Below are 26,822 nucleotides of genomic sequence, written 5' to 3'. Positions count from 1 at the left end.
TCTGAGAGCAACTCAGCATGCTCTCAGACTCGTAATACAGAAGCACTATGGTGGTTGTTACTGTTTTGTGCCTTTGATCCTCTAGTAACTTTATTTAGAAGAACTGTACTTTTGCCTGGTTTTTGTTATTATATTTAGTAATTGTCATGTATAAATTTTCCATTAGGAACTTAAGCTTATAGGCCCAACTTTGTTTTCAGTGGGGGTTACTTAACTGCCAAAAATTTGGGGTGTTTTTTTATGTCCCTGCTTTTGGGTTCAAGCCCTAAACTAGGCTATGTAAGTAAATAATGTTGGGTTTTTTTCATCTTTGAAATATACTTGATATGACTGGAAACTAGAAAGCTTTCTTTCTGCTCCGGCTAGACTGAAGTGGGGCAAGACTGGAGGCGGGAACCAGTTGACCAGATCATTGGTCAACAAGAGATGATGAGAGTCCAAACTAGCACAGAGGCAAGGGGGATGCAGACACTAGGGGAGGTTGAAGATCGGTTTAGGAGACAGAATCAGTAGTAAGTTACTGGTTGAATATGAAGGCCAAGGAAGAGGAGGAGTAAAGGATGACTGTTCTGGCTCTCATCTGGGCAACTCATTGATGCCATCACCTTATAGGAAATCAGAGGAATAACTGTTTTGGAATCAAGAATGGTGAGTTTATTTTTGGACGTGTGGCTTTTGAACACCTGTGGAGCATCTAGGTGAGGCCTCAGATGCAAAAAATGCAACGTGGAACTTTTGGGAGGGGTCTCGGCTTGGGGTCATTAATGTTTTAGAAGTTCATTCTTGTGTGGTGAATTGTACATACATCAAAGTCAAAATTTTATTCTTATAAATATGTGATTATAGGTGTATTCGAGAAAGCTGCCCTTGTAGTCCTTAGATCATATGAACAAGGCTTCCCTCCCACCAACTTGTGACATGGTGCCTTGATGGCCTCAAGAAAACCAGTTCTGGGGGGTGAAAAGGGACAGAGAAAAATTGCTTCTGAAGTTTTAACAGTAAAGCTCAGATCATGGTGTGAAAGCTAATGTCCCATCATTTTGTACTTTGTGGTATGATGGTTTCTATTTCTCCTGGTTAATTTTGATTATTATTGTCTCCCCAAGCAAATTATAAAACTCTTACAAGAAGTTAAGGGAGTCTCCCACCTTTTTTCCCTTGTTCTGTCTTCACCTACCATCACATGCCCCCTCCACAGCTCTTATATTAATACAAAATGCAGGCTTTGGGGCCAGGTCGACCTGGGTGTGAATCCTAGCTTTGCTGTTTACCAGCTCCATGACCTTGGTTAAGCTGTTCCACTTCGATCTGCTCAGTGTTCTCTTCGGTAGCATAGGCTTGTGCTAATATTACTTACTGGGTTGAGTCATTTGCAATTGCTGATATTTGGTCCAGAAAGACAACAATTTCATGTGGTTCAAGCCAGTACTGTGCAGCATTACAGTGAGGATAAGATACTGTGTTTAGAGTATGCTGAAGATACTCAATAAATAAAATTTTCAATAATTATTATATGATTGACTACTCCCACTATAAATATGCCTCAATTAACTATTTTCAAAATGACATCAAGGAAAGTTAAAATTGCTTAAATTGAAAATCTAAAGTAAAGTAAATGTAGGGGGAAATGTCTCACTGTAAGATCTGTGAAATACGAAATATCTTCCAGAAGTATGTTGCTTAAATCTTTTTGTTGAAGCTTAAGATTACAAATCAAGTTACAGTTACAAAGACAAAATCAAAGTGACTTTAATGGTTTCCATTTTTATTATATAGAGGTTGATGAAATACACCAGGAAAGTTCTTCAGTCTCATAAATTACTGAGATAAAATACACATTTCTGTTCTCTTCACTTTTTATTCAGTCAGTACTGTGAATGATGATTTTTATTATACAAACTATAGTAAAATTTCAATTGTCTGGAGATCAATTATCCACCAACTTCAGCTAGAACACAAACCAAAAAGCCTGCAAGTTATTAAAAAAAAAAAGAAACTGGGCAATTAAAATAGATACCACAAAGTACATGCATAAAATCTCTTGTATTTTTGTTTTTAAATTTCCATAATAGGAACTTTTAAAAAAATAAATAAGGCAGATGAGAAGAAAGTGAAAAGTTATTTTTAGATGGTCTGTAAGAGCACATCATCTTCGGATGGCAGCTTTACTTTATGAAAGGAAGAAAACCTCTGAGATACCCCTGCCTTGCCTAGGTACTGGAGGATAATCCTTGTTTAGCTTTTTGAAAGCTTACAGTGTTAATGATTTGGACTGCTAACTCCTCCCCTGCAAAGGGGATGCTGTTGAGGGGTCATAATGAGTGACACCTGCTCTTCTTGCCGGTCCCTGTGGTTCTAGTCACACTAGTACTGTACCAGTAGTAAATATTTCTCCCAACACAACCCTCTCCAACTCCATGATGTCATGTTAGAATCAATGAAGTAAATGTAAATGTTTTCAAAGAAACCTCTTATCCTTTGCTCCTGCAGAACCCAACTTTTTATATTTTTGTGACAAATGAGATTATCTGATTTCTCAAGCTGTCCCACAACCTGGAGCCACTGAAAAATAGCTATGACAACAAGTAAGAGAAATACATAGAAAGACTTAAAACCACACAGCATAATGTGGGAACAATTAGAGCAGAGATTCGTAACTAGTGCTTTATGGGCTGTATTTATCTCACAAACATGTTTTGTTTCACTCCCAATCTGTTGCTCTACACAGTATTTTTATTTTTGTTTGTTTGTTTTTCCAGTGGCTAGCACTTAAGTATCAGGGGATTCGTATTTTAAAAAACTGATTTCAAGTCTCTTGAAGAATTGAAGACCTGGAAGCACTGAATCCACATTCCTAAAAGGCATTATTTCTTGGGACTTTAGATCAACTGCAGTATATTGATGGCAAACTGTGGCATCTGGTTTGCCATTGTCCCCACTTTTAGGGAGGGTGTTTCAATATCTGCAGTCCCCACCCATCCCCATTGTCTCCTCAACACTGAAACTTCATGTTGATTGCCATTTATCTACTGTCTGGATTTTAAAAAAAAAAAAAACTGAACAAAATACTGGTTGCATCTGAGTCTCCATCAGAAGTGAGAAACAGGAAGGCAGGTTTAGAGGGCTGAGTGGTCTAGAAAGAGCGAGCGCAAGTGCATTTTTTATGGAGGAGAAGAATATTTCAGTGTGTAATATGCAAACAAAGTGTGTGTGTGTCCGAATAATGTAATATAACAGCTTTGCTCACTTACTTTGTCTACAAGGCCCTGTAGGCACTTGGACTTAGTAAAAACTCCTACAGCTTGGAGCCCAGCTTCTGATTACAGTAGAGTAAAATCATAATGATCAAGGAAAAGTTTTGCTAGGTCTGATGAATGCTGTTTAAAAAGTATACAAAAGTTGCCAGAACTCTTTCCATCCAAAATAGTTAAAATAAGAGACTTTTGGTATATAAGTCAGACCATGTGAAATTGCCAATGTTTAATCATTTTTGACCCACAATAATGGTAGCTTCACCTTAATTCACCTACAGAGTGAAGTAGTAAGTTTTGCTGCCTGTTTATTTCACTTACATGGAATTCATTCTTTTCCCACAATATCAAAAATGAGATAGTGATTTATCTGGGTTAATATAATATTAGTATTATAATATTATAATATACTGAGGAATACAGATATTATGTGATGCTTATAAAAGGTACTAAAACAGACAGTACCATCTGCATTATAGTATGAAAATAGCTTATATTCATGGATGTCATAATATACTCTGAGTGTAATGATTGAAAATATTTTGCAGTTGATAAGTCCTTCATTATTAGAAGACAGTAGCTCCACAAATCTAATCACCTGAGATGTAAGGCTTTCTTTGGAGACGCTTACTCTCTTTAGCATCTAATAAATATGTTTTAGAAATTGACTACGCTGCACTTTGTTAGTTCTCTATGGGTGCAATTCTCCTTTTATAGGGTTCATCTTCAAAAGAGATCATCACCTGAACTCCAGTAGATTTTATAAGAATCTTCAATAAATGTGAAGGACTTAATAGAAGCTTTTGGAAATGCAATTTTATTTTAAATCTTTCATTTCTTGGTGTCAAAACAGTTCTTCCAAGTAATGTATTTAGCGCACACAAATAATTTTTAAGGACATAGTGGTTACTATATGCTATACGCATATCTTAAAAAATAAACTTTGATAATTAGTAGATAGAGAACTACATTATATGATATTCTTTAGTTGGAACAATTTGTTTTGGTTGAAAGCATAAAATTCCAGACAACTAAAATGTTTAAATTCCGCTTTTCAACTTTCAAAGCTATTATCTCTAAGGATAAATTGCATTTCTTAAACTAATAACAGTTTGTTTATAACTGTATACATAAATATTTATGATATTAGTGATTTGAGGGAACTGCCAATCATAGTCTATTTTCTTGAAGACATCTCTCTCTGGACCTGAAAAATAGTTGGCTGAATTTAATGACTATTACATATATTGTGGATAGATGATGGAATGAATTAAATGGAAGCACAATACTATTTCATCAAGATTTGCTGCAATTAAATTGACTTGAATTCTTTTACTAAAAATCACACCGGATCAAGTCATGTTGATATACTTATTTTAGCAAAAATAGTCTCTGCTGAAAATACCCTTCTGCATAAAATGCCAGATGTTTACTTGTTTATTTTCAAATATCTTGAAATAAAAATATTTAGTGTATTGAGGTTATGGTGAAGTCAGAAAAAGTGTTTCAAATATGTTATGAAGGAAAGATTTAAATTATAGAAACTACTCCTTGAGAATATTTGGAGAATTTTCAAGCATCTGGGACTTGATTTCAAATATTTTGCTCAATAGCAAATATATTACACCCGTTGATAAAATTGTTAGAGTATATCCCAGTAGATCTCTAAAATAATCCATTCACCCACATAGATAAACCTAAATATAGAGCAGAGTAATATAAAATATAGAGCAGAATAATAGTGGCAGAATCAGGAATAACTTGAAAGGTATTCTTATTAATTATTAGGTTTACTTATATTTTCCAGGATATACTGTTCACCCTTGATGCTAAGTTGTCCTGCTTTTAGTCAGCCTTTAATTTTTGCTTTTAATAGACTGGGCATGTAACCCATACACACGTAAAGAGACTGACCTTTCCATTAATTATGTATTTCATTCAAGCCTAAAAAGGCAATGTTTAATGAATGCCTAAAACTAGGAACAATTATGAAAGACCATAGATTTCCTATGTTCTTTCTTACCAATTGAAATGGCTGATGGACCACATGCATTTATCTTCTCTCCCTCCTAAAATCTTGCTAAAATGACATTAAAGGGACTTAAAAAAAACACACACACAAAAGAAAATAGGAAAGGAGATAAGAGAGGATGAGAGATGTCAACACGTTTTTAGAAAACAGAAGTCAGAAGGGGGAGTGCTAACTGTCTTAACAAAGCAGAAGAACGCAGAACCTAAGTGCTTTCAGAGAGGGGCTGCATGACCGGTGAGCTGGTTGCCAGTGAGCTCGTTGGCCGGCAGAACTCCTGCAAGGCTCAGCCCTCAGAGGCAACAGATATGCTAGAAACCCACAGTATCATGGTCATGTATAGCACAGGGAAATACATACAAGATCTTATAGTAGCTCACAGAGAAAAACACGTGACAATGAATATATGTATGTTCATGTATAACTGAAAAATTGTGCTCTTCACTGCAATTTGACACAACATTGTAAAATGATTATAACTCAATAAAAAAAATGTTAAAAAAAATCCTTAAGTGACCAGACATTTCAAAAAACCTTCTAACATGAAAGAGAGAGATGAAAACAAACAGAAAAATGAGGCTAAGAGGAAACAGAGGCAATGCAGATAGCAGAAGAAAACATCAGAAACCTTCAGTACTTACTCCCAGAGACAAGGAAAGCAGGCTGCTCTGAAAGAAAGAAGAGCACAAGTTTCCAGGTTGAATGGGCCCACCAAATGCCCAGCACCATGCATAAAAATAGATCAACATGAAGGCAGACCATCATGAGATTTTATATTGCCAAGGATGAAAAGGAAATTCTGAAAGTTACCCAAGAAAGAAGACAGGATTCATGCGACAGATCAGAGATAAGAGTGGCTCCAAATCTCTTAAAAGCAATATTGTCAGTAATCATTTTACAATATATAAGGGTATCAAATCAACATGTTATATACCTTCCTTAAATTTATACAGTGTTATATGTCAAGTATATCTCAATAAAGCTGAGGTGGAGCAATATGTGAAACTAGAAGGTAATAAAGCACTACCTTCAAAACTAAGGAACGGTGGTTTTCGATCTAGAATTCTACACTTTGCCAACTATTAATTGTGAAAATAAGATAAAAATTCTTTTAGACATTTAAGGGCTCAAATTTTATCTCCCAGAATCAAAAATAAACAGTAAATAAGGTAGGCCTTGGGAAAGACAAGAACAGGGGTTCTCTAGGGAGCCAGGACTAATAAGAGTCTCTTTAGGGAACATCCCCCAAGATGCACTGTCTTCAGCTGTTTCTCTTCTTAAGTCATTCCAGGCAGAACTCAGATATCAGGTATCTGCCGGTGAATGTGCTTCGTCAGGTTTGGGACACATGCCCACTGGCAGCCTGCATAAGGGAGGGAACCTTTGACTACAAAAGTCCCCAGGAAAGGAGATGAAGGTGTACAGTCCCTACAGGAAAGGCAAATTGAAGGTTTGCTACCAGAAGGTGGGAATGAATGGATGGATGTCAGGCTGGTAAAAACTACTGCTGCCCCTGTCTTTGCCTCACTTTAAACTTGCAGTAAAGTAAGCTTCTCTCTCACTCAGTATGCCTCTAGAGGAATTAGCTGATTTAGTTTCTTTATCAGATCTGTTCCTTCATTCCTTTCAAAGTAATTACAGGCTGCTTCTTCCCTGTCTCATGACACTGATTATTAGCTAAAGCTAATTCATCAGCTAGATATAGGTGAAACACCTTTAGCTATCTTTCAGGAAAAGCTTAGTAAATTATTTGTCATTCTCCAGCCCAAGAAATGTTCTCCCTGTAAGTAAAAGTTTATTAGATACCGTGAGAGGTCTTTGGGTTCAGCCATTTTCTGTCCCAGTTATAATTAGAAAGCTAGACAAATTATATAAACTCCTAGGGAAAAAAATCCACACACATACTCGTTTTAATAAATCCAATTTACTCTATTTGCTTGGTATTAACAACTGTTAATGCTATGTCCAAATTCCCTTCCTTCCTTGTTGAAAAGAACTCTATCACTACAGCTAGTACATACAAATGGATAGTTAATTACTCGGCACAGAGGGTTATGTGATTCATCACTGCAGCCTGGAAGTGAATGTTGCCAATTGTCAGCTTTTTCCAAACTACATAGTGTTATATGGTTTATGTCCCAATCAATGGTGGCAAAGCTCCAGAAAGAAATACTACGTAGATGTCAGGGACTCATTAAACTGATCAGTCTGTAGTCCTTCGTCAGTGATTTCCAATCCTGGTTGTGTATCAAAATCACTTGGTGACATTTAAAAAAAAAAAAGAAAGAAAGAAAGAAAAGGAGAAGGGAAAGATGCAGCCTCCTGGTATCCACCCCCAAAGCCATAGAATCAGAACGTTCTTGGTTGGGTCAGGGACAAATTCAGGATCTTTCAGGGCCTGAGGTTTATACAATTTGGGATTTCTCTTTAAGAAAAGGAACAGAAAACAACTTGCTTTAACAGATTTTACAAAAATAGATTACCATGTGAATACATTTCCAGGACCCAGGCCTTTGTAAAGGTCCATGTAAATGATAGACCCTGAAGCTTAACTTCCATTAGCTTCCAGGTAAGCCTACCTGTGGGCTAAGCCCTGGGAATCAACGTGTGTTTGCACGTCTGTGTCTGTTGCACACATGAGCATGTGCACCTGCATGCATGGCTCAAGCTCCCAGGTGGGAGGACCCAGGACTGGGACTCTCCCTTCTCCCTCAAAAACAAAAAGAATAAAGTTTAGTGTTCTCTGCATTTTATTCTAGTTCTGCACTCAACTTGAAAATCTCAAATTGAAATACTTTGAATTTTGTATTTTTACTCATTTTGTCCTTCTATGGCCAAAAAATGCCCATAAATAAGAATTATTACCAGGATCTAAACTAGTTCACATGCCGGACAACAGTCCCTGAGTTACAGCTGTTCTGGTTACAGTCAGGGAGGAATAACTGAGCTCAACTTTCTGGGTTTAGTTTTAGTTTGCAGATAGCTTTTTGCTCTTTTCACATGATTTCACATGATTTTAGATATCGAAATTTGGCACCAGTAAGTGTGTGTGTTTGCCCAGGAGCACTGGGTTGGAGAGAAATGGCACTGTAGGAAATGTCAAGTTCTTCTCTTCACTCTGGTAGAATTAAGTGATCTGTCCAGTAGCCCCTTTTTAAAAACTGGTTTTTAATCATTTGTCAATGCAATAGCCCCTTTTTAAAAACTGGTTTTTAATCATTTGTCAATGTACAACATGCCTAGTGTTGAACATTTTTTAAATGGATAAACATCTAAGGAAAAAGGTACATTACCTATAATCTCCCCAAAGATCCCTACAGTCATCGCAGTGATTGAAATACTGTAGCGACTCAATCAATATTTTTAGAGTAAAAGGATACTATGAACTCTAGAGAATACAAAACAGGCACCTTTCTGAGTTTTTTCCCTAAGCACTTGTAACTGTGTTACCTAAGATGCACATATTTAAATGAACATATGTTGAGTACTAACAAGTAAAGGGCCTATACTGGACAATGGTGATAAAATGAAAAAGGTGGGCTTTGCTCTTCTCAGTGGAGTTTATAGCCAGTAGAAGAAACCAGTCAATCCCTACCAGGACAAGGACACCTATGTACACGAGGATGCCAAAAGCAGCCATATAAAGTCCCATGTAGGAAATTTCTTTCAACTCTTAAGTGCCAAAAAGAGATTTTTTTTTCTCTTCACATTCTTGACTCTTTCCTTTACTCCATATGCAGTCCATCAGCCAGTACTGTGGGTCCTCATCTTTACAATCTATTCAGAATTCAGCTCCTTCTCTCCATCCCTATTATGTAACCTTGGGCCCAGCCACTGTCACTCCTTGTCTGGATAGTTGCAGTGGCCTTCTCATTGGTGTCCCTGCTTCTGTTCTCACCTCTGTACAGTCTGTTCTCGCCTCTGTACAGTCTGTTCTCAATCCAGAAGCTGGAGAAGTCCTTTGGAAATTTAAGTTAGCTCATACCACCCTTCTGCTCCAAATTTTCCAGTGTATTCCCGTTTCGTTTAGAGAGGCAGCCAATGTCGTTACATTGACCGGGAGATGATTTTGTCCACCCCCTTTCCATCAATTCCCTGATCTCAAGTCTGCTACTTGGCCTCTTGCTCCTTTGCTCATTCTAGAACAAGCCAGCAGCCTTCCCACCTCATGGCCTTGGCACTAGGTTTGCTCTGCACAGAATGCTTTTCTCTTAGATGTCCGCATGCCTTTTTCCTCTGCCCCTTTCGATCTTTGTTCAAATGTCACTTTTTCTGTGAGGCCTTCCCTGTCCACCTTAATTAAAATTGTAGTCCTTCTAACCCTGGTCCCCGCTTTATTTTTCTTCAAAGCATTACCACCCAAAATAGTATATATTCTAACTATTTATTTGTATTCATAATACAAGCTCCACAAGGGCAGGGATTTGATGTCTATCCACTGCTCTGGAAACATTCCCTGGTGCAGACTAGGTACTCAGTCAGTATTTGTTGAAAGAAAGAAAGGTCGGATATTCACTCCGCTGACATCCACACGCATTCTTCTCTCCTTTTGTTTCCCTTCCCTTCGATATTATGATACTTGTACAATGTTTACTGAGCAGTTCGACAACACATGTGTTGTCACCAACTTTGGAATTCCTTAAGTGACAGTTGCTGAAATTGCATCCTACCCTGCACACTGGGGCAGAGGGATGTCGGTATCTGATGCCTGCCTGAAACTGTTGCTGTTTCCTCACAGTGGTCTGGAAAATTCAGTTCAGAAAGGTGGCCAAGACAGCTATATGACAGAGACACTAATGTACTTTTCCATATCTACGAACGAACATATTTAGGCCCAGAATTCACTTCTCATAAAGTGAGGAAACCTAATATAATGTTAGGATTTTGGAAAGGATGCATAATTCTTTGATAAGTACTGTATGCATTTATGCAGGCTGGATGAAAAAGAATCATTGAACCACGGACTTTAGGTTCTCAGCTAATGTTAGAGTGGTAAGGCTTTTTTTCTTCCTCGTCTTTAATTCTTAAATTTAATAAGGAGATTGTCAGGGGACCCGACCATTCCATTCAAAGGGTTGGTTACCACCAAACACAGCACCTCTGGAAATCAGAGCAGTGGATCAGATTCCTGTTGGGTGAGGGTTAGTTCTAAATGCACCCCTTGTTCATTACACTTTTGGAAGTCACATATTCAGAAATGGATTCTACCTACCCAATCATAATTATGTCTTTCTACTATTAAAATAAATATAATTAAGAATGGATAAAGTGGGGGGGGGGATACTTATCCTTGCTCCTGATGCATTAAAAGACTTTTATATAAAAAAATTCCTTCACTTGAACTCTTACTGTTCCAACAACTTGTTTATCTTGTAGGAAGGAGAGCAGACACAGCCTATAAATAATGCTTGCATTTCCATTTCAGGATGTATAGGGCAGGAGAGCCTCTTCCCTGAAAGGTCAGGGGCCACAGCCAGCTTGCTCCCTTTGTGAGTCAGACAACACTCACGTGCTGCTTTTCTGAACCTGGTGAGCTGAGTTGTGGAAAATGAATGCCCTGTGTGCTGCATCTTGAAAATTCTAGCACAATTAAAGTTTCCACTCTAATATTATCCACCATTGGTTGGACAATTTGCATATTAGATTTATTTTTCACTTGATTTTCAGAGATTCAGAGTTCCTAAATAAAGCATACTCCACAGTCTTTGAAATTTCCACAAGTAAATGAGCACTTGGAAAGTTCTCTGTAATGTTATTTTTCCCCTGAATTTACTTTCTTATTTTAAGAAACTTTAAGACTTTTCTGTCTCCAGAGGATAGACTAAGTTTATTTTACTGGTGCTTTTCTTCAAATTACGTGGAAAGTTATCTCTTGTATAGAATGCTATTCTCTGCTATAGTCTAATAATAGAAAAATTATCTGTGTGCTTTTCCTCTTCATCAATTTAACTTAATAGATATTTACTGCATACTTGCAAGGATCAAGGCCCTAAGCTAGGATTTTTAAAAAGTGTATGACTCCATGAAAAGACATACAACATCATTAGTCCTTAGGGAAATGAAAATTAAAAGCCATGATGAGGTACCACTTCACACCCACTAGAATGGCTATAGTCAAAGAGGCAGACATTACCAAGTATTGGCAAGGATGTGGAGACATTGAAACTTTCATATATTTCTAGTGGGAATGTAAGATGGTATAGCCACTTTTGAAAACATTTTGGCAGTTTCTTGGGAAGTTAAGTGTGTACCTAACCATATGACCCAGAAATCCCACTCTTAGGTGTTTACCCAAATGAAGTGAGAACATATATTCACACAGAGATGTGCATGCTAATATTCATAGCAGCATTGTACCTAATAGCCAAAAAGTGGAGAGAGCCCCAATGTCCATCCATAATAGAATGGAATACTTTTCATCATTGAGAATGAACGAGCTACCAGTACGCACAGCGATATAGATGAATCCCGTGAACATAATGCACAGCTGGAAAACCAGAAACAAGTGTGCCGGGTGTTTGACTCTGTATGAAGTTCAAAAACAAGAAAACTAATCTGTGTGGTTGGAAGTCAGGATAGTAGTTATCCTTTTGGGGAGGGGTAGTGACTGGACTAGGGGACGAGGGCGCTTTAGGGGTTGGTCGTGCTCTGTTTCTCAGTCCGGCTGCTATTACACAGCTGTGTTAACTTTGTCAATTCATCAAGTTGTGCCCTGAGGATTTGTGCAATTTTCTGCATATATGTTATACTTCCAAAAAATATATTAAAACTGTAAAAACAAAAAAGTGAACTGATTTTCAGAGAGTCAGGGACCCTAGAAAAGCAGTCTCTACATTCGGGGCTTCAAAGACTTTACAATCTAGTGGGAAGAGAGGCATGTTGATAAATAATTCTAATATGAAACAAACTCTGATAAGTGCTGCATTAGAAATAGAAATAAGTGCAATGAAGTAAAGGAAAATATTTACAAAAAAGGACAACTTGGAAAAATATTGTAAAGTGTAGTCACCATTGGGTTTACTGCATAATAAAGGGAGGAACATAATAATGTATAAACATGGAAGGAAGGCTATAAATTAGAAATAAAGGGACTAAAAGTATTGGATCATGTACAAGAAGTCACACCTGTTTGAGAGGCAAAGTTGTTTTAAAATATTAGAATACGTAAGCTATTTATATCCTTAAAAATGAGGTTTTTTGTTTTTACTTGACTGACTTTGCCCAAGTTGTAAGTCGTTCTGTTCCAGTGGTTCTCGGCCCTGACTGCACATTGGGATCACAGGAGCTTTTGTAGCTTCTCCTGAATCAGAACCTCCAGGGATGGGACTCGGGCATCGGTACTTTCTCTAGGCACCTGTGATACTCCTGAACGGCCAGGGCTGGGAAGCACTGCTGCAGTCCCTGCGGGGTGGAGGGAGCCTTCGCAGGGACCATCTCAAACAACAGATGTCTCTGAAGGTGTCGCTTCTTTGTTTTTTGAGTTTCTGTGCCTTCCACAAAGAAGAACGTTTTTCATATGTAGCTCTTTGTATCCGTGCCAAGAAGTTTCTTTGCAAATGACTTTTATCCAAGTATTACATGAAAGATGTTAATCCTACTGTTAAATTGTAAGCCTAATTCTTTCAAGCACTAGGGCATTTCTTCTGATTTTATTACAGGTACATAGATCCGTAGCAGACGACAGAACTGGAAAGGACAAAATGGCACATGCAGGTCACTTGTTAATGCACTCATGTGACTAATCTTCCTCCTAGGAGGAAAAAAATGTATTTTTAGTCCTAACATTTATATATCAGATCTTAGTGTGAAAATAATACCTGCTTTCACTTGGAAAATTTTAGTCCTCTACTTAGTTCATTCACTTGTTATCTATTGTTAGCTTATTCTTGCTTTTCCTCTTGTTTTCTAACAATTTTAGAATTACAGAAAAGTTGCAAAAATAGTAGAGCATTTCTGTATACTCTCCACCCAGCTACATCTAATGCTGGCAACTTATATTTACGGTAGTAAGCTAGTACAATTATCAAACTAGGAAATTAATATTTAAACAGTAAGATTAAGCTACAAATCTTATTTGAATTTCACCAGTGTTTCTCCCTAATTTCCTTGCCTATTCCAGGATCCAGTCCAGGATCCCACGTTGTATTTTGCTGTGATGTCTCCTTAGGCTCCTCCAGTCTGTGGCAGTTCCTCATTCTTTTCTTACATTCCATTACCTTGACCCTTTTGGTGAGAACCGGTGAATTCGTTTATAGAATGTTTCTCTCTTTGGGTCTGTGTGATGTTTTCTTGTGAGTAGATCGAGATTATTCATTTTGGCAAGAATACTGCCAAAGTGATCAGGTGTTATATTATCTCCATGTATGTTATTACTTGTAATGTTAACCTGGGTCATTTGGGTAAGGTGGTGTCTGCTGGGTCTCTTCATTGTAAACTTACAGTTTTTGATAGTTGATAGGTATCATTGGTGGATCTTGCCTGCAACAGTTATTACTGTGGTCTTCACCTGATGATGTTTTTTGTATTTCCCTCATTTCTTATACATTTATTAATTGGAATTATTATGTAAGGAAGAGCTGCCCTTCTTTGGTCGTTTGTTTATATCAGTATAAATGTGTGGCTGCTTATTCAACTTTCTGAATTATGATCCAATACTGTCATTGTTTATTTTGCTGCTCACATTGTTCCACCTGTGGCCGTGGGCAGCTCCTTCTAATCAGATCCTCTGTCCTTCTGACCTGCCCTCACTCTTCTTTAAGCACTTCTTTTTTCTAAGATCACAAAATATCCCACTCATCTTCTATTTTCCCTGCCTCAGTTCTAGAACCAACCGTTTTTATAAGAAGCCCTGATTCCTTTTATTTATTTTATGGGAGGATGATATTTAGAAACCAAGATCTGGGTGCTAGTAGGTCATTGCTACTGGGATCTCATTGCTCCTAGTCCCTCAGCAGAAAAAGCTAGGAAATGTATGTCTGTATACTCAGCCACCCACGCATGTGCATACATCATATTCATTAGTTGTTTCTATATGTATTTATCTGTATGTATATCTGTGTGTGAAAGACCATCAGTTCATTCTAATGTCTTTGGTTCCAATTCAGTACCACAAGGTTCATTATAAGCTGCTGCCCTTTGCTTATCTGTAACTTCTTTCTCTAACAATGTAAAGACTGTCTCTCATTATTTATCATCCTAGATTACACATAAGGGGTGTGCTCACTCATACCCCTGAAAAGTAGATTTACTAACTAGAGTGCAGTATTTGCTGATGGTTCTTTTTTTGGTTTTACAATATCTGGTCAAAATAATCTTTTCCGAAGTGACACTACTTAATTCTCATCCCCTTGAGTGTGACTATATTATTTGTCAGGGTCCTGCAGTTCACGTGTAACACAGATAGGTCCATTTGTTACTGTTTATATCCACTTGGGTTTCCCCATCCTGGTTGATTTTAACTTTTAATTTGAGGTTTACTATGATTCAGAGAGTCAAAGCTGTATCCAAGGAGGGTCGTCCAAGAAGTGTCTGCAGCTCCTCACACCCCCAGCCTCACATCACGTCCCCTCATCTCTCCTCCCCTTTCCCACCAACCACCTATGGGGAAGCAGTCTCTGTAGTTTCTGGTTTATCTTCCTCCATATTCCTTTGTCACAGATGAGCAGATTCATATGTTTTTTTAAATTGTTTATCTTTTGTAGGGTGGTAGCACGCCATATAAATTCTTTTATACCTTGTCTTTTTTACTGAATGACTTGGAAGTTCCTCATAATCTTTCCCCATTCATGTTTTATAGCTGCATAGTATTCAGTTGTGAGGACTAGCATAGTTTATTTAACCACTGTCCTCTGTATGGACACTAGGCTGTATCCATCATTTTGCAATGCTTTAGTGACTAAACTTGCATATGTGTAATTTTATAATCAGAAGTATATTTTCAGGAGAGATTTCTAGAAATGGAATTTCTTAGTCAAAATTAAGTACATATTTGTTCATGTCTGTGCGTCACTCAACATGCCAACGAAAGTGCCCATTATGAGTGAATGTGTATCCTTGATCATCATATAAGTTGCTGAATTACAGCTTTGAACTGGTGTAACTTTTAAAAATTTAACTGTGTTAGTTACTCACATTAAAAAGTGTACTAAAATTGCATCGGGATTAGGAATTTGTCTTGCATAATTTATCCTCTTTCAGGGCTCAATAAACACCATTGTAATGTGTCAACAGCCCCTCATGAAGGTACTAAAATCATACATTCGCCTTACAGCCCGATCATCTCGGGTGCAGTCTACAAGTTCATGATCCACAATGGACAGTAGACAGTTCAAGAACTCTGGCAGTGACATCTTGACTAAGTACTTATGTAATACTCTCATTTGCCTGGAGCTTTTTATTTTTCAAAACTCTTTCAAGTCTTTTCATTTTATATCAACTGCACCACTGTAGCATGGTTTGGGAAAGTGTCAAATGAATCATTACATTTATGTAGTGCAAACTCCCTAACATGTATTGTCTCGTGTGAACCTCAGACCAACCCTGCTGAAGTAGGCAGAACATGTCGTCGGCCTCCCCATTGGGCTGGCCACGAAGCCGAGACTCAGGAGAGTTAAATGTCATCCTGAGGTCAGACAACTGCTAAGTAATGAGGCTGGAGATGAATCTGAGACTAGCCCACAGTACTGGTTTCACAGCTGGCTCCTGAAAAATAATGAAAAAAAAATACCCAAAGGTAGGATGTAGTCAGAGAGAGGTAAATTACTCAGTATATATTTTGGAATTTAAAGATTCTGTTGGTCCCTGTTTTATGGTCACAGGGTAAATACTTGGCTGCCTGTAAGCTGTGAAGTTTAAGTTCTGAATGGTGGTGAAGGGAAACACATTCTGACACACACAGGCTCCTCTGCCTCCCGAGGTGCTGCTGCTGTGGTAGAGTGAGCCCTGGCCTTGGAGCCAAACTATTTCAGTTTGTGCCCTAGTTCTACCACTTATTAGGGATGGGGGCTTGGTGAGGTACCTAACCTCAGTTTTCTTACCTCTATAATGGGTATTGTTTTTGCAGGGCTATTAGAGGGATGAAAAGTAACTTCACCAAAAGACTCTCCCTGGTGCCATCTGAATGTCATTCTTACAGTGATCATTCCATTTCCTTCAGAGCACTTGTTACAAGATAGAATTATATGTACCTTTGTGTTTGTTTCACATCTGTCTCTCTGTCTAGAATATAAGCTTCATGTCTTTGTGTCTCTTATACCTACCAGTGCTACTAATCATTGGATAAATATTTCTGGACTAAATCTACCTCTTCCTTGTACTTGCTTTTATTTCAGCAACATTCAACCACACAGAGTGACCTGCAGTTCCCCTGTCCCTTCACATCTCTTTACCCTGACACCTGCTACTTCCTTAGCCTGACATTCCTTGTTCTCCCAGCTTTGTTTTTCTGTAGAATCCTTACTCATCCTTCAAGACCTCGTTCAACTGTTCCATGAGGGCTCCCATGATCTCTCTCCTCCCCTGAAGAGTGAGGGGCTCCCATGCCCCTTGGCATGCCTCTAATAACAGACCTAATCACATTATCATCATTGGTGTGTTCAACTAATATTTGTAAGAACTGACTCTGTACCAGGTACGTGCTAGACGTGGGGGTTGCAGCAGTGAATAGGAGGCATCATTCTAATGGGAAAAGTGAGCCACAGAAATGTATATAAAGAAATAAATAATACCATTTCCAATGGCAGTCAGTGACAGGGTGATCGGTTTTGAGAAGCGGACTTGGCCTTGATATCTGAAAAGTGAGAAGGACTTAAGGAATGGGGAGAGATGGAGGATGACTCCATTGTGTTGTAACTGTTGACTTGGTTGGTCTTCATTTCCACCCAACCCTCCCTTCCCCTACCTTGCAGCCCCACTGAACTGTCCTCCCTGTGAATCTTTCTATCCCCGGGACCCAGCACGGGCTCGGCGTGTCACACCGCAGTTCCATATGCTGGCGGTGCAGTGTACTAGAACTGCCAGGTGCCTGGCCCTGTGATTCCAGTTTCATCGATCTGATGTACAGCTAGGGCTGAGAGCCGGTGCTCAGCTTAACTATCCACTCGCCCACTTATTGTCTTGTGATATGGGGACAACTGTTCTTTCCCAGAATTCTGAAACTCAGTTTCCTGATCTTTAAAATGGAACTAACAGTAAGACTTCCTAAGGTTGCTGTGAGCATTAAATGAGATAATGCACCTAAAATTCTTAGCCCAGAGCCTAGCACATGGATAGTCAAAAAGTATTGGAGAAAATGTTGTAGAATGAGTGCTCTTTTGAATAAATGAATGAGTTAAGGGAAAATAAAATGTATTTCTTACTTCAGTAAATAGAATTACGGCAAAACAAAAACTGAATACCTTAATTTATCTTTGGTTATATTATTTACTATTTAATTTGGACAAGAAAGAAAGAAGAAAGAAAAGGACAATATCAAACACTAGTGATTTTAGCACCTGGAATCAATAGTTGTTACCTCTTCATTTGCTTATAAAACAGCCTCTGAAAACCCCTCAGGTCATTTGGTTTACCCTTCTCTGGCTAGCGCAGGACTGTCGCATTCTAGCCTCAAACCTCAAGAAAAGTATATAATCTACCGACCTGAGGCCATCTTGCATCTTGTGCCCCATCTTTTGATATCACAGTTTGAACACTGTTTTGAAAGGAATTTTTCTGATGTGCCTTCTATTTCTTTTATCATAAGAGATCCTCAGGATATCATAACCAACGAAATGTGTGACAATGCCAGAGATAACAACAGTTTTCTTAGGTCAGGAACACCAATGGGATTAACCTGGAATATTGCTTCTACTACACGAAAATATGACACTCAGACCGCTCAGCAAAACTCTGGCAGATCTCCCCTGCCCTGCCCTGCCTCCTGGGAAAACTGAACACCAAAATAGCATGCACACAGATGACAGCGTCAACAAATTGGTAGCATGAGGAACTTACACGATTTTTTTTTCCTTCCTTTATGAAAGCATTTTCAGTGGGAAAGAAACACTGGGATCATGATTTTTGTTTTTATAGACTTTAAACATCTGGCTACTTAGGAGTGTTTTGATCCTTGAATGCATGGGCATGAGTTTTACAGTTTAAAAAAATTGAGGTAATTAGGAAGAGTATTTTTTTTCTGAGAGCTGTAAGAGGCAACATTTATTTGCATAAGTTAAGTAATTCATTCTGCTCTTCTCAATCTAGTCAATTGGAAAATATCATCCAGCTTGAACGTCATAGAAATCAACTCATCCTATCTTAGAATGAGGAAATAATTAGCAAACAATTATTTATTCTTTTTAATATTTGTGGCATTGTTTTCAGGATTTTCATTTACAAACCAATGCACCATAAACTTTTTCTGGCTGGAGGTATTGAAATCTGTTTTTCTGCTCCACTTATGGAGAGATGTGCACGTCTATTAAATCAGAAGTCTGTAGCAAAGAGCCACATTCACCGACGAGTCGCTCTGACAGGGTGATGGGTCATGGAGCTTTGCAGTGATAGGCAGTGCACATCGGTACAACGCTCAACAGTCAAGGCTAGAGATACTGTCGTCCTCTTCACATGACAGGCTTCATTTCATATGTTAATAGTAGGACAGTAGGACGGCTTCTGGTACGTGAGGAAATTCACTGTAACAAGTGCATTCCCTTTACTGCGCTCTCACAGAGCACCAATTAAATTCAACTGAATGTATAATGTACTCTTAATTCCTAGCAGTCCCAAGAAGGGCTCACGTGAAAAATATTATATACTCTTACATTTTACAGAGCATGAACAGATGGAAAGAAAATACGCCAATTGGTAAAGAAATTCACACGCAGTAGAACACACCTCGAAATGGTGTTTACATGGGTTTTTCCTTTTAAAAACTATTAAAGTTATCTTGAGTAAAATGTAATTACTACTTGGAGTTTCCTCTAACATTGTATGTGTAATTCATTTTAATTTATTCCCCCTGCAGATATGAATGGTTGGAAGAACAGGTAACCTTGTAATGAGTAAAACCGATAAAAGATTGTGTGCCAATGAAAGGGAATTATGGAGGGATTATTCACTTTGTGAAAGGGTTTGTCATAGGACAGTCTCTCCTGAAGCGTTTGAAATTGAATTTAGTTTACAAAACATTCATTTACACACAACATTGCAGGAAGAAATTCAGTGAGGAAATGAGAGAAGTAGCCATGATAAGATAGAGATCCCTTGCGCTGCTAACATTCATGCTTGCTCTCCTTCCTCTCTGCCCCGCCTTGCAGCGCTGATAGCCATCGGGCGGTACAGCCTGACAATAGAGACTGTGGACGTTGGATGGTGTAAAGAAATTACAGACCAAGGAGCCACCCTGATTGCGCAGAACAGCAAGTCTCTAAGATATTTGGGGCTCATGAGATGCGATAAAGTAAGTTGCCTATCAAGTTTGTTTTCTATGCGTCATGCTTGTTATTATATTCTTTCTCTCTCCCCGTATATACGTGTGTATACACACATGCATAGATGTGTGGATATACGGATATGCTATTACAGCTATGCATTACATGATGCCCAGTTTTCTAAACTAATCTGACATCATTGTTTAAATTTTTCTGTTGAAAAATGACTTTTGTGCTTATATGGAAAGAAAAGCAATCATACACACAGTCAACTGGGATTTTGGCCACCTCTCCGTAAGTCCGTGGACCACAGTTAAAAAGGTTTGCATGGCACGTGCGCGGTCTTACAGTAAAATTCTGTTCTGGATTCCAAGTTGCCCACAATAAGTAAGTAAGTAGAAAGAACAGTGCCACAGTGCTTGGTCACAGTCCAGAGTATGCGATTTCAGTGCTCAACATCTATGTGTTCTGGACATTTGGGGCAAGAAAGGGCCAGTGAGGGGTATTTTGTGGGAATTTGCCTCCCTCCACACTTCAGATGCCACTTTTTGCAGATGATGAGAAACAGTCCCAGAGACCCCACTGAGAGTCTGTGGAGCTGGCCAGAGACATAAGCATGAGTTTGAGAAATTGTGCTGCATTTAATATTGGGGCCCTTTGAAGACTAGGAAGGAAGATGATAAAAATCTGTGTTGATAACCAGGCATTAGAGAAGTGCTTTCCCCCTTGTCACTTTTGTGTTTCCCTTGTAACAAATCTAGGAAATAGTCATTTGTTCTGTTGGGGACAAAATGGAGGCCCAGAAAGACCAGGCACTGGCCCAAGACCACTCATCCAAGGCTCTACCCCAGACCTTCACGTCTAGGGCACTGGGCCCTGGGGGCTGTCTCCAGGCGTGGAGGTGCTTCCTTGGAAAAGGCCTACCTCAGATACTTGCTCAGAAAGTACTGGCATCTTGTAATAGTTTATACATGTGTGCCACTTTTGCAAATGGTGATTAGGCACAAATCTAGCAAAAGAGGGTGAAACTAATATATATGCCTCTCAAAGGACATTCGTTTTCTACATGTAGTGAATCTGGAAGCAAATAAGAAGAACGGCCCAAATTCTGTGTGTGCTTTGTCATTTTTGTTGGTTGACCTAGTTCTTTTCTCCAAGTGCTTTAAGATCCCAACTTCTAGGCCTTTGCCAGTTAGTTATGTTTAGAGAGATTCTATTACATATTGTCAGCCCAGCCTAGAAAGCTGACTGACTTTGTTACTAAGCAACAGCGCTGAGACTCAGGGGTGGCAAGTCTCCATGAAATTTCACTAACTAACCTAACACTGCTACTAACCCTGTCACTTTAAAATGACTTCTTTTTAAAACAAGTGAAAGGGGCTTCAGTAGGCAGTGTTCTGGAAACACTAAACAGTGAGAGCAGAGCCCCTCAGCTTCTGCCAGAAGGAGCTGCTACATGAGCACCAGCTAAGTAGGGACCCCAAATTGTGTGCGTTCAAAATGTGTCTGTGTACCTACAGCCATTCTCAAATGCACTGTATTTCTAGTTCATACTCCTTAGATTTGTTGAGGTCAGCTCCACTTTCAGGGATGAACTGTAGAAATTTGTATTCCAGTTAGTGCAGGAGATTATTCCAGACATATTTGCTGAGCAGCATTTTGCTAATTTTAAGTTAAGGAAAGGATCCTTTTCTACCTAAATGCAGATTAGTCCAAAATGAGATAAGAAGGCTGTTGTGATGAACAGTGTCCCTGAGGGTTTTAGCCATTTCCCCAGGTGGCCTCGGAGTCCTTTCTCCAACCAGCCAGCTACTCTGAGGGTCCACTGGCTCTTGCACCAGGCAGTCCAACCACAGCCTGCTGCAGGGCGGCCCAGCCCGGCCGTCCTCAGATTTAAGGCATATCAGGGCCAAGCACAGGGGTTCCATGAGGATGGAAAAAGTTTCCAAGCCACACACAAAGTGCAAGTAAAGCCGTGTAACTCAAAAGACTGCCTGTTGATTTAATTGGATGGAAATCTAGTGTGAGTAGCTATTTGACATTTGTATTATGCTATCCATCTCCAGATTTTTAATTTCTATCAAGATTCAAAGAAAGAAAAGAAGTTGGTAGTTGAAGGCACGGACTTTGGATCCAGGGTTCAGGTTCAGATCTGGGTTCTGATGTGGTTGTGTCATCTTGGGCAGCCACTTAACCTCTCAGGGCCCATTACTCATTTGTAAATTGAGGATGACCATCGAACCTGTCTTGTAGAATTGTTGTGAGCATTTAAATGAGTGAACACATACCAAGCCCTTAGAATAATGCTTGTTATATATAAAATGCTCAGTGTTTGATTATTCTCACCATTAGCATCATTATATTAACTGGTGTTTTGATATTTGAATTTCCAAATGGGAAAAAACTGTATGGCCTACTGTCCCCTTTTGAAAGGAAATTTTTAAAAAGAGGGAAAAATAAAGTCAGATTAGAGAAGATACTGCCCTTATGCTTTTTCCTCACTGAAATTTAGAGTGGGGATTATTGTTTTCTATACAAAGATATCAATAATTTCATTTTCAACACACTTTACAAGGGAAAACTAATGCCTCTGTGGGACACTTTCTACTTGGAATCAACTCACTGACTCAGAGGTAAGAGGCTGAAGGAAGACTTGCAGTGGGAGAAAAGGCTGTGTTGAAGAGAAGACAATTCAAATAGGTAGGGACACACACACAAAAAGAAGTGAGAAAAATAATGCAGAAAGAATAGAAGAACAGAAACATGAAAAACAGTGAAATTATGATGAGGATATGGAGACCGAGAGCCCTGTCTGTCTGAGTCTGATCATCTGTGCCAACAGAGAATTAAAGAACAAGATTAGTTTGGGGCTGTCTCTCTTCTCACTGTGCTTTAACCCAATCTGCTAACCACTAAAAACTTAACTGGAGCTCTCCTTTCTGCACACCAACTGGAGCCAAAGGAGGAGGCAAGAGACCTGAGTGGTCTACACAGCTAAGCCCCATGGCAGGCATGTTGTCAGTGGGATCTCTGCACTGGGGGGAGATGGGGTTTGTGTTATCTGTCTGTCCCAGGGCTCATATTCTGTGATCCTGGGGTTCTCAGAAATACCGAAGGCTAGTTATATTTTCTTTCACATGCAGTTGGTTTCATTTGGGGCCACTCATCTTTGATTTGGAAGCTATACTTTATCAAACTTCTGCTTTTTTCCTTCCTGGAGCTTTTGAGGAATTATAAAAAATAAAGTGCATTGTATTCGTTGTAGGAAGAAAAATGTTTTTCCTCTATTTCTCTCTCTTTCATTAGGTAAACAAAGACTAGATGAGAAACATTATGTGTATTCTTTGCAGATGAAAGCAACATGTACTTAGATTAGCAGACAGTGTCTAAGTTAAACAGTAGTAAATTTGGTTACAACATTGTTGACTCCAAGGAAGGAGTCCTCCAGCCGTTGGACAAATGCAGCATTCCCCGAGCACTTGTAAAATTAGGAAGCGCATTAAGAAGCCCCTGTTTGAGTAGCTTTTCTGATGGCTGGATGGATAAGCACGTTAGAGGCATTACTTTGGGTTTTGAAGCCGACGCCACTTAATCTTCTAAACTTGAGTGCATTGTAAGAACCAAGAGGAGAAAACGCTGTGTGAGACGGCTTTGATGAATTGGGGTGAACTTATATTCTTAAAGACTGTTCAAAGGCTTACTTGACCTTGGGAATTAGAGTTGACCCGAAATCACCTATCAACTTAACACACATTTATTTGGTGATTTAGTTAAAACGACTTGTATAACCAACGGGACTCTCTAATAAGTGCAGTATGTTTGTCCTGCTTTCCACGATTATAGACAGTCGGTGGCTTTGGTCATAGAAATCATTTTCACAACTTGAGTGAATTCTAGATTCTATACAGCTCTGTTTCTTCTAATAATGTGATATTTTCCTCACTTGTTACAAGGCAGTTTGGATGGAGAACAAAACTAAAAAGGACCAAAAAGAATCCTGGGAAAGCTGGAGGGCAAATGGAAATGCAGTGTTCAAGGTTAATGAAAAATGTTTGGGGTAACAAGGTAGATGAGGAGGGAGGGAGCCCGGTGGCATGGGATTGGCTGAGAAACCAGACCTGGCCAGAGGCAGCCTGGCTGGCTTGGATAACCTCCGTGATAAAATGCCGCGGTGGAAACCTCTGCAGCGTGTGTTAATACAGAAGTTTTGAGACAGAGGGCCTGAATTATGAGCAGCGAATAACATCATAAATGTAGCAATTCTCAAATGCCAAACCCTTGTGAAAAGCAGTTGGATGAAGAAATGCTGGAGCTTTTAAAAGCTCCCTTTCACTTTTTTTTTTTTTAACTTCATGCAGAACTAATTTTACACACTGTTCATTTGATTTGAAAATGCCAGCGTCTGGGGTATCATTAAAGAGCGTTATTGAGGGAGCCACTCTTGGCAAAGCCTTTTGCTTAAAATGCTTATTAGTTCATATGTTCCTGCAGAGTCGTAGATAGGAAGGAGAAAGGATTCCTCAGTTTACCTAACCGCGCTCCTCTGCCCGTGCCTGGCGCGGGTAGCAGCCCTTCCACTGTGAGGCTGCCTCTCCTTGGCCCATGGAGGCGCCAGGAGGTCCGTGGAGGCCACATTACTTAAGGAATAGACATAAATAGATTTTGAAAGGTCCACCCCAATGTCCTATGACCAAAGCCTCTTGGAATTTCTTTGATTTCTAGTTGACATAAATTAGAATTACACAGGCGTGAAGAGCCAGCCGAGAGAAGATCAGAGAGGCTGGTGGGGGAGGAGAGGCCTCTGTGTGATCCTATTGATTATCCAGCTGCTTTCAGGCCGGGGGCCCTCCGTGGAGGCTGACTAGTATTGATGCACACCATGGAAATAATCAAATTAATTCATTTCTCATCAAACTGCCACTGCCAAGACCTTTCTCCCCACCTGCCCTAATTCTTGAAGTACTTAGTGGAGGAGTGAAACAGATGATTTCTTTTAATAAGAAATGATTTCTTCAGGTCATAAGAAATCCTTGTTTTCACACAGAGTTCCTCATTTAAATGGTAGAGAGATTTAATCAAATCAATGAGAAGCCAATACGGAGAGCGAGTAATGGAAACCAGTCAGCTCTTTAAAGCCAGGAATCTGCTTTGCAACCTTAAAATATCAAGGGCCAAGTTTGGTGTGCCCAATTTAATGTAAAAATATTCATGAAAAATTGACCGCTGCATTTTTCAGGAAGTAATTATGGTAAGAGAAAACCTCAACAACCTAAATATTTCTGTGGAGAAAATGGAGTTTTTATCAGCTTGTTTAGGAATCACAAGCAGGAAAGCCCTGTGGGGAAAATAATACAGGACTCTGTAACTAATATACAGAACTAACTGGAAAAATCAGTTTAAAGGAAAAATAATTTGTGGGGCACTGTTTCCAGGACTGTTTGGGTAGCAATTCAGCCATGAAACAAAGTGTGTACCTGCAGGGACTCCCTTCTCCCTGCCACGTATCCACGGCTGTTTCCAGACTGCCCAGAGCCAAAACTGAAGATTGCAAATCTATGCCTTATCAAAGAAAATAACGTGAAAAAAAAACCAACAAACCGTTGCCTCCTAGTAAGGCAGAAGTGGTCTGACTCCATCAGATTGTGTAGCCCTATGGGTCGTGGGAGACATCTTGTTACCCCAACAGCCCGCAGTGCCCTGCGCTGCAGAAGAAAGGGCAGATGAAAAATGGGGAGAGAGTGTGGCTGGGGCTCTAAAATCTGAACTTAAGTCCTTCAGTTGAAGTATCAGCATCTTGTTCCTTTTGCTGATAAAACACTTTCTTGCGGTGATTTCCACACAGGAACACTTTAAAACACATTTTTACAACCCTCTCCTGATTATTCCTGGTAATTGAAACAGGGAAAAAAACACATCAGCTTAAATTCAGAGGTTATCTCTCAACCTCGTTTTAGCCAAGCTCCCATCTCCTCTTCCTCCAGCCCTCTTCACCTCCACTTCTACGGAGTGCTAACTGAGAGGCCTTCCTGTATTTAAGTATTAGAGCAAGAAACACTGGCTTGGAGCTTTCTGACAGAGGTTAAGTTGGTGGGCACTAGTGTCAGACTGCTGGGTTTTGACATTCTGCACCCTTCACTTTACTACCTGTGGGACTTGGGACAACTTTGTCTCTAAAAGCTTATTTTTTTTAATAGTTAGGGCCCTTTAAGTTACAGTCAAACTTACAGAGGAAGAAGAAGCCTAGAGACTGGCAGGGCTCAGTCCTTTCTTGCAAATAGAGAGAGTGAAGACCTGGCAAGTCAGACAGCCAGTCAGTGTCCAGGCTGGTTTGTTTCTTCGGGAAAAGCAGTGTCTCCCTGGAACCTTTTAAGGGAATATGCAGGTAGCTGCTTCTGTTTTGCAGACTTCTGTTCTGGAATTGATGTATAGTGAAATTGTTGTGGGTTTTTTTTTTTTTTTTTAAAGGAGGAAGGAGAGGACCTACTATTCCCCACATGCTGTAGGGTGAATAGGATGTTATGTTGGAGTTTGCCTAAAGGCACCCTGGAGCATCACTGCTTTGCAGTAAATAATCTCCTTGGAACTTTGATTTGGCTTAAGTAATTATAAGAAAGAATTAGGTTGCAGGATCATATTATTTTTCTATTTCAGAAATAGCAAAGGTAACAGATATTTCTTAATGGAGCTCAGATTAGATCCCAGAAGTCCTAAGCACCTGACTTCACAGAGTAGAGAAAGGGTGGCCCGGGAAGGAACAGCCGGGCCTGCCTGTGAGGCCCAGCCAGTCAGCGGAAGGTTTCCCGGGCCTGCCGTGCTGGGTCTCGTGAAAACTGTTTGGAGAGTAGTTTTTCAAGAGGAAACCTCACATTCCTCCCCCACAATCCCAATTTTTCTCATATAATTTATCCATTTAATCAAGAATTCTCTCTTGAGCTCCTTACTATGTTTCAGTACTATGATGAGTGACAGGTCAAAAAGAACAGTGGACAAGATAGAGTTTCTACGGCGTGGAGCCTGCAGCCTGCTGGGGAAGACAGACAAGCAGATGGGCAGCTATGATGCTGTAAGACTGCAAATTAATTTTCCAAATGGCACCCCAAATTCTATTTCTGCTACATAAAGAACCTCACTTTG

The 26,822-nt window shown here is 39.4% G+C and overlaps 1 protein-coding gene across 1 annotated transcript in view; it reads left to right on the top strand.

The window, feature by feature from the left end:
* The window catches only part of FBXL17 (F-box and leucine rich repeat protein 17), a 437,862-nt gene that overhangs the window by 398,180 nt on the left and 12,860 nt on the right, over positions 1-26,822 (top strand). The window contains exon 8 of the mRNA XM_010987536.3: positions 19,575-19,717. Within this exon, the coding sequence (XP_010985838.3) occupies positions 19,575-19,717 (143 nt within the window). The remainder of the gene's footprint in view (positions 1-19,574; positions 19,718-26,822) is intronic.

This window comes from Camelus dromedarius, chromosome 3 (genome assembly GCF_036321535.1).
Source record: "Camelus dromedarius isolate mCamDro1 chromosome 3, mCamDro1.pat, whole genome shotgun sequence".
Lineage (NCBI taxonomy): Eukaryota > Metazoa > Chordata > Mammalia > Artiodactyla > Camelidae > Camelus > Camelus dromedarius.
Note: the sequence above shows the minus strand (reverse complement) of the source record. Positions and strands in the feature narration are given on the sequence as shown.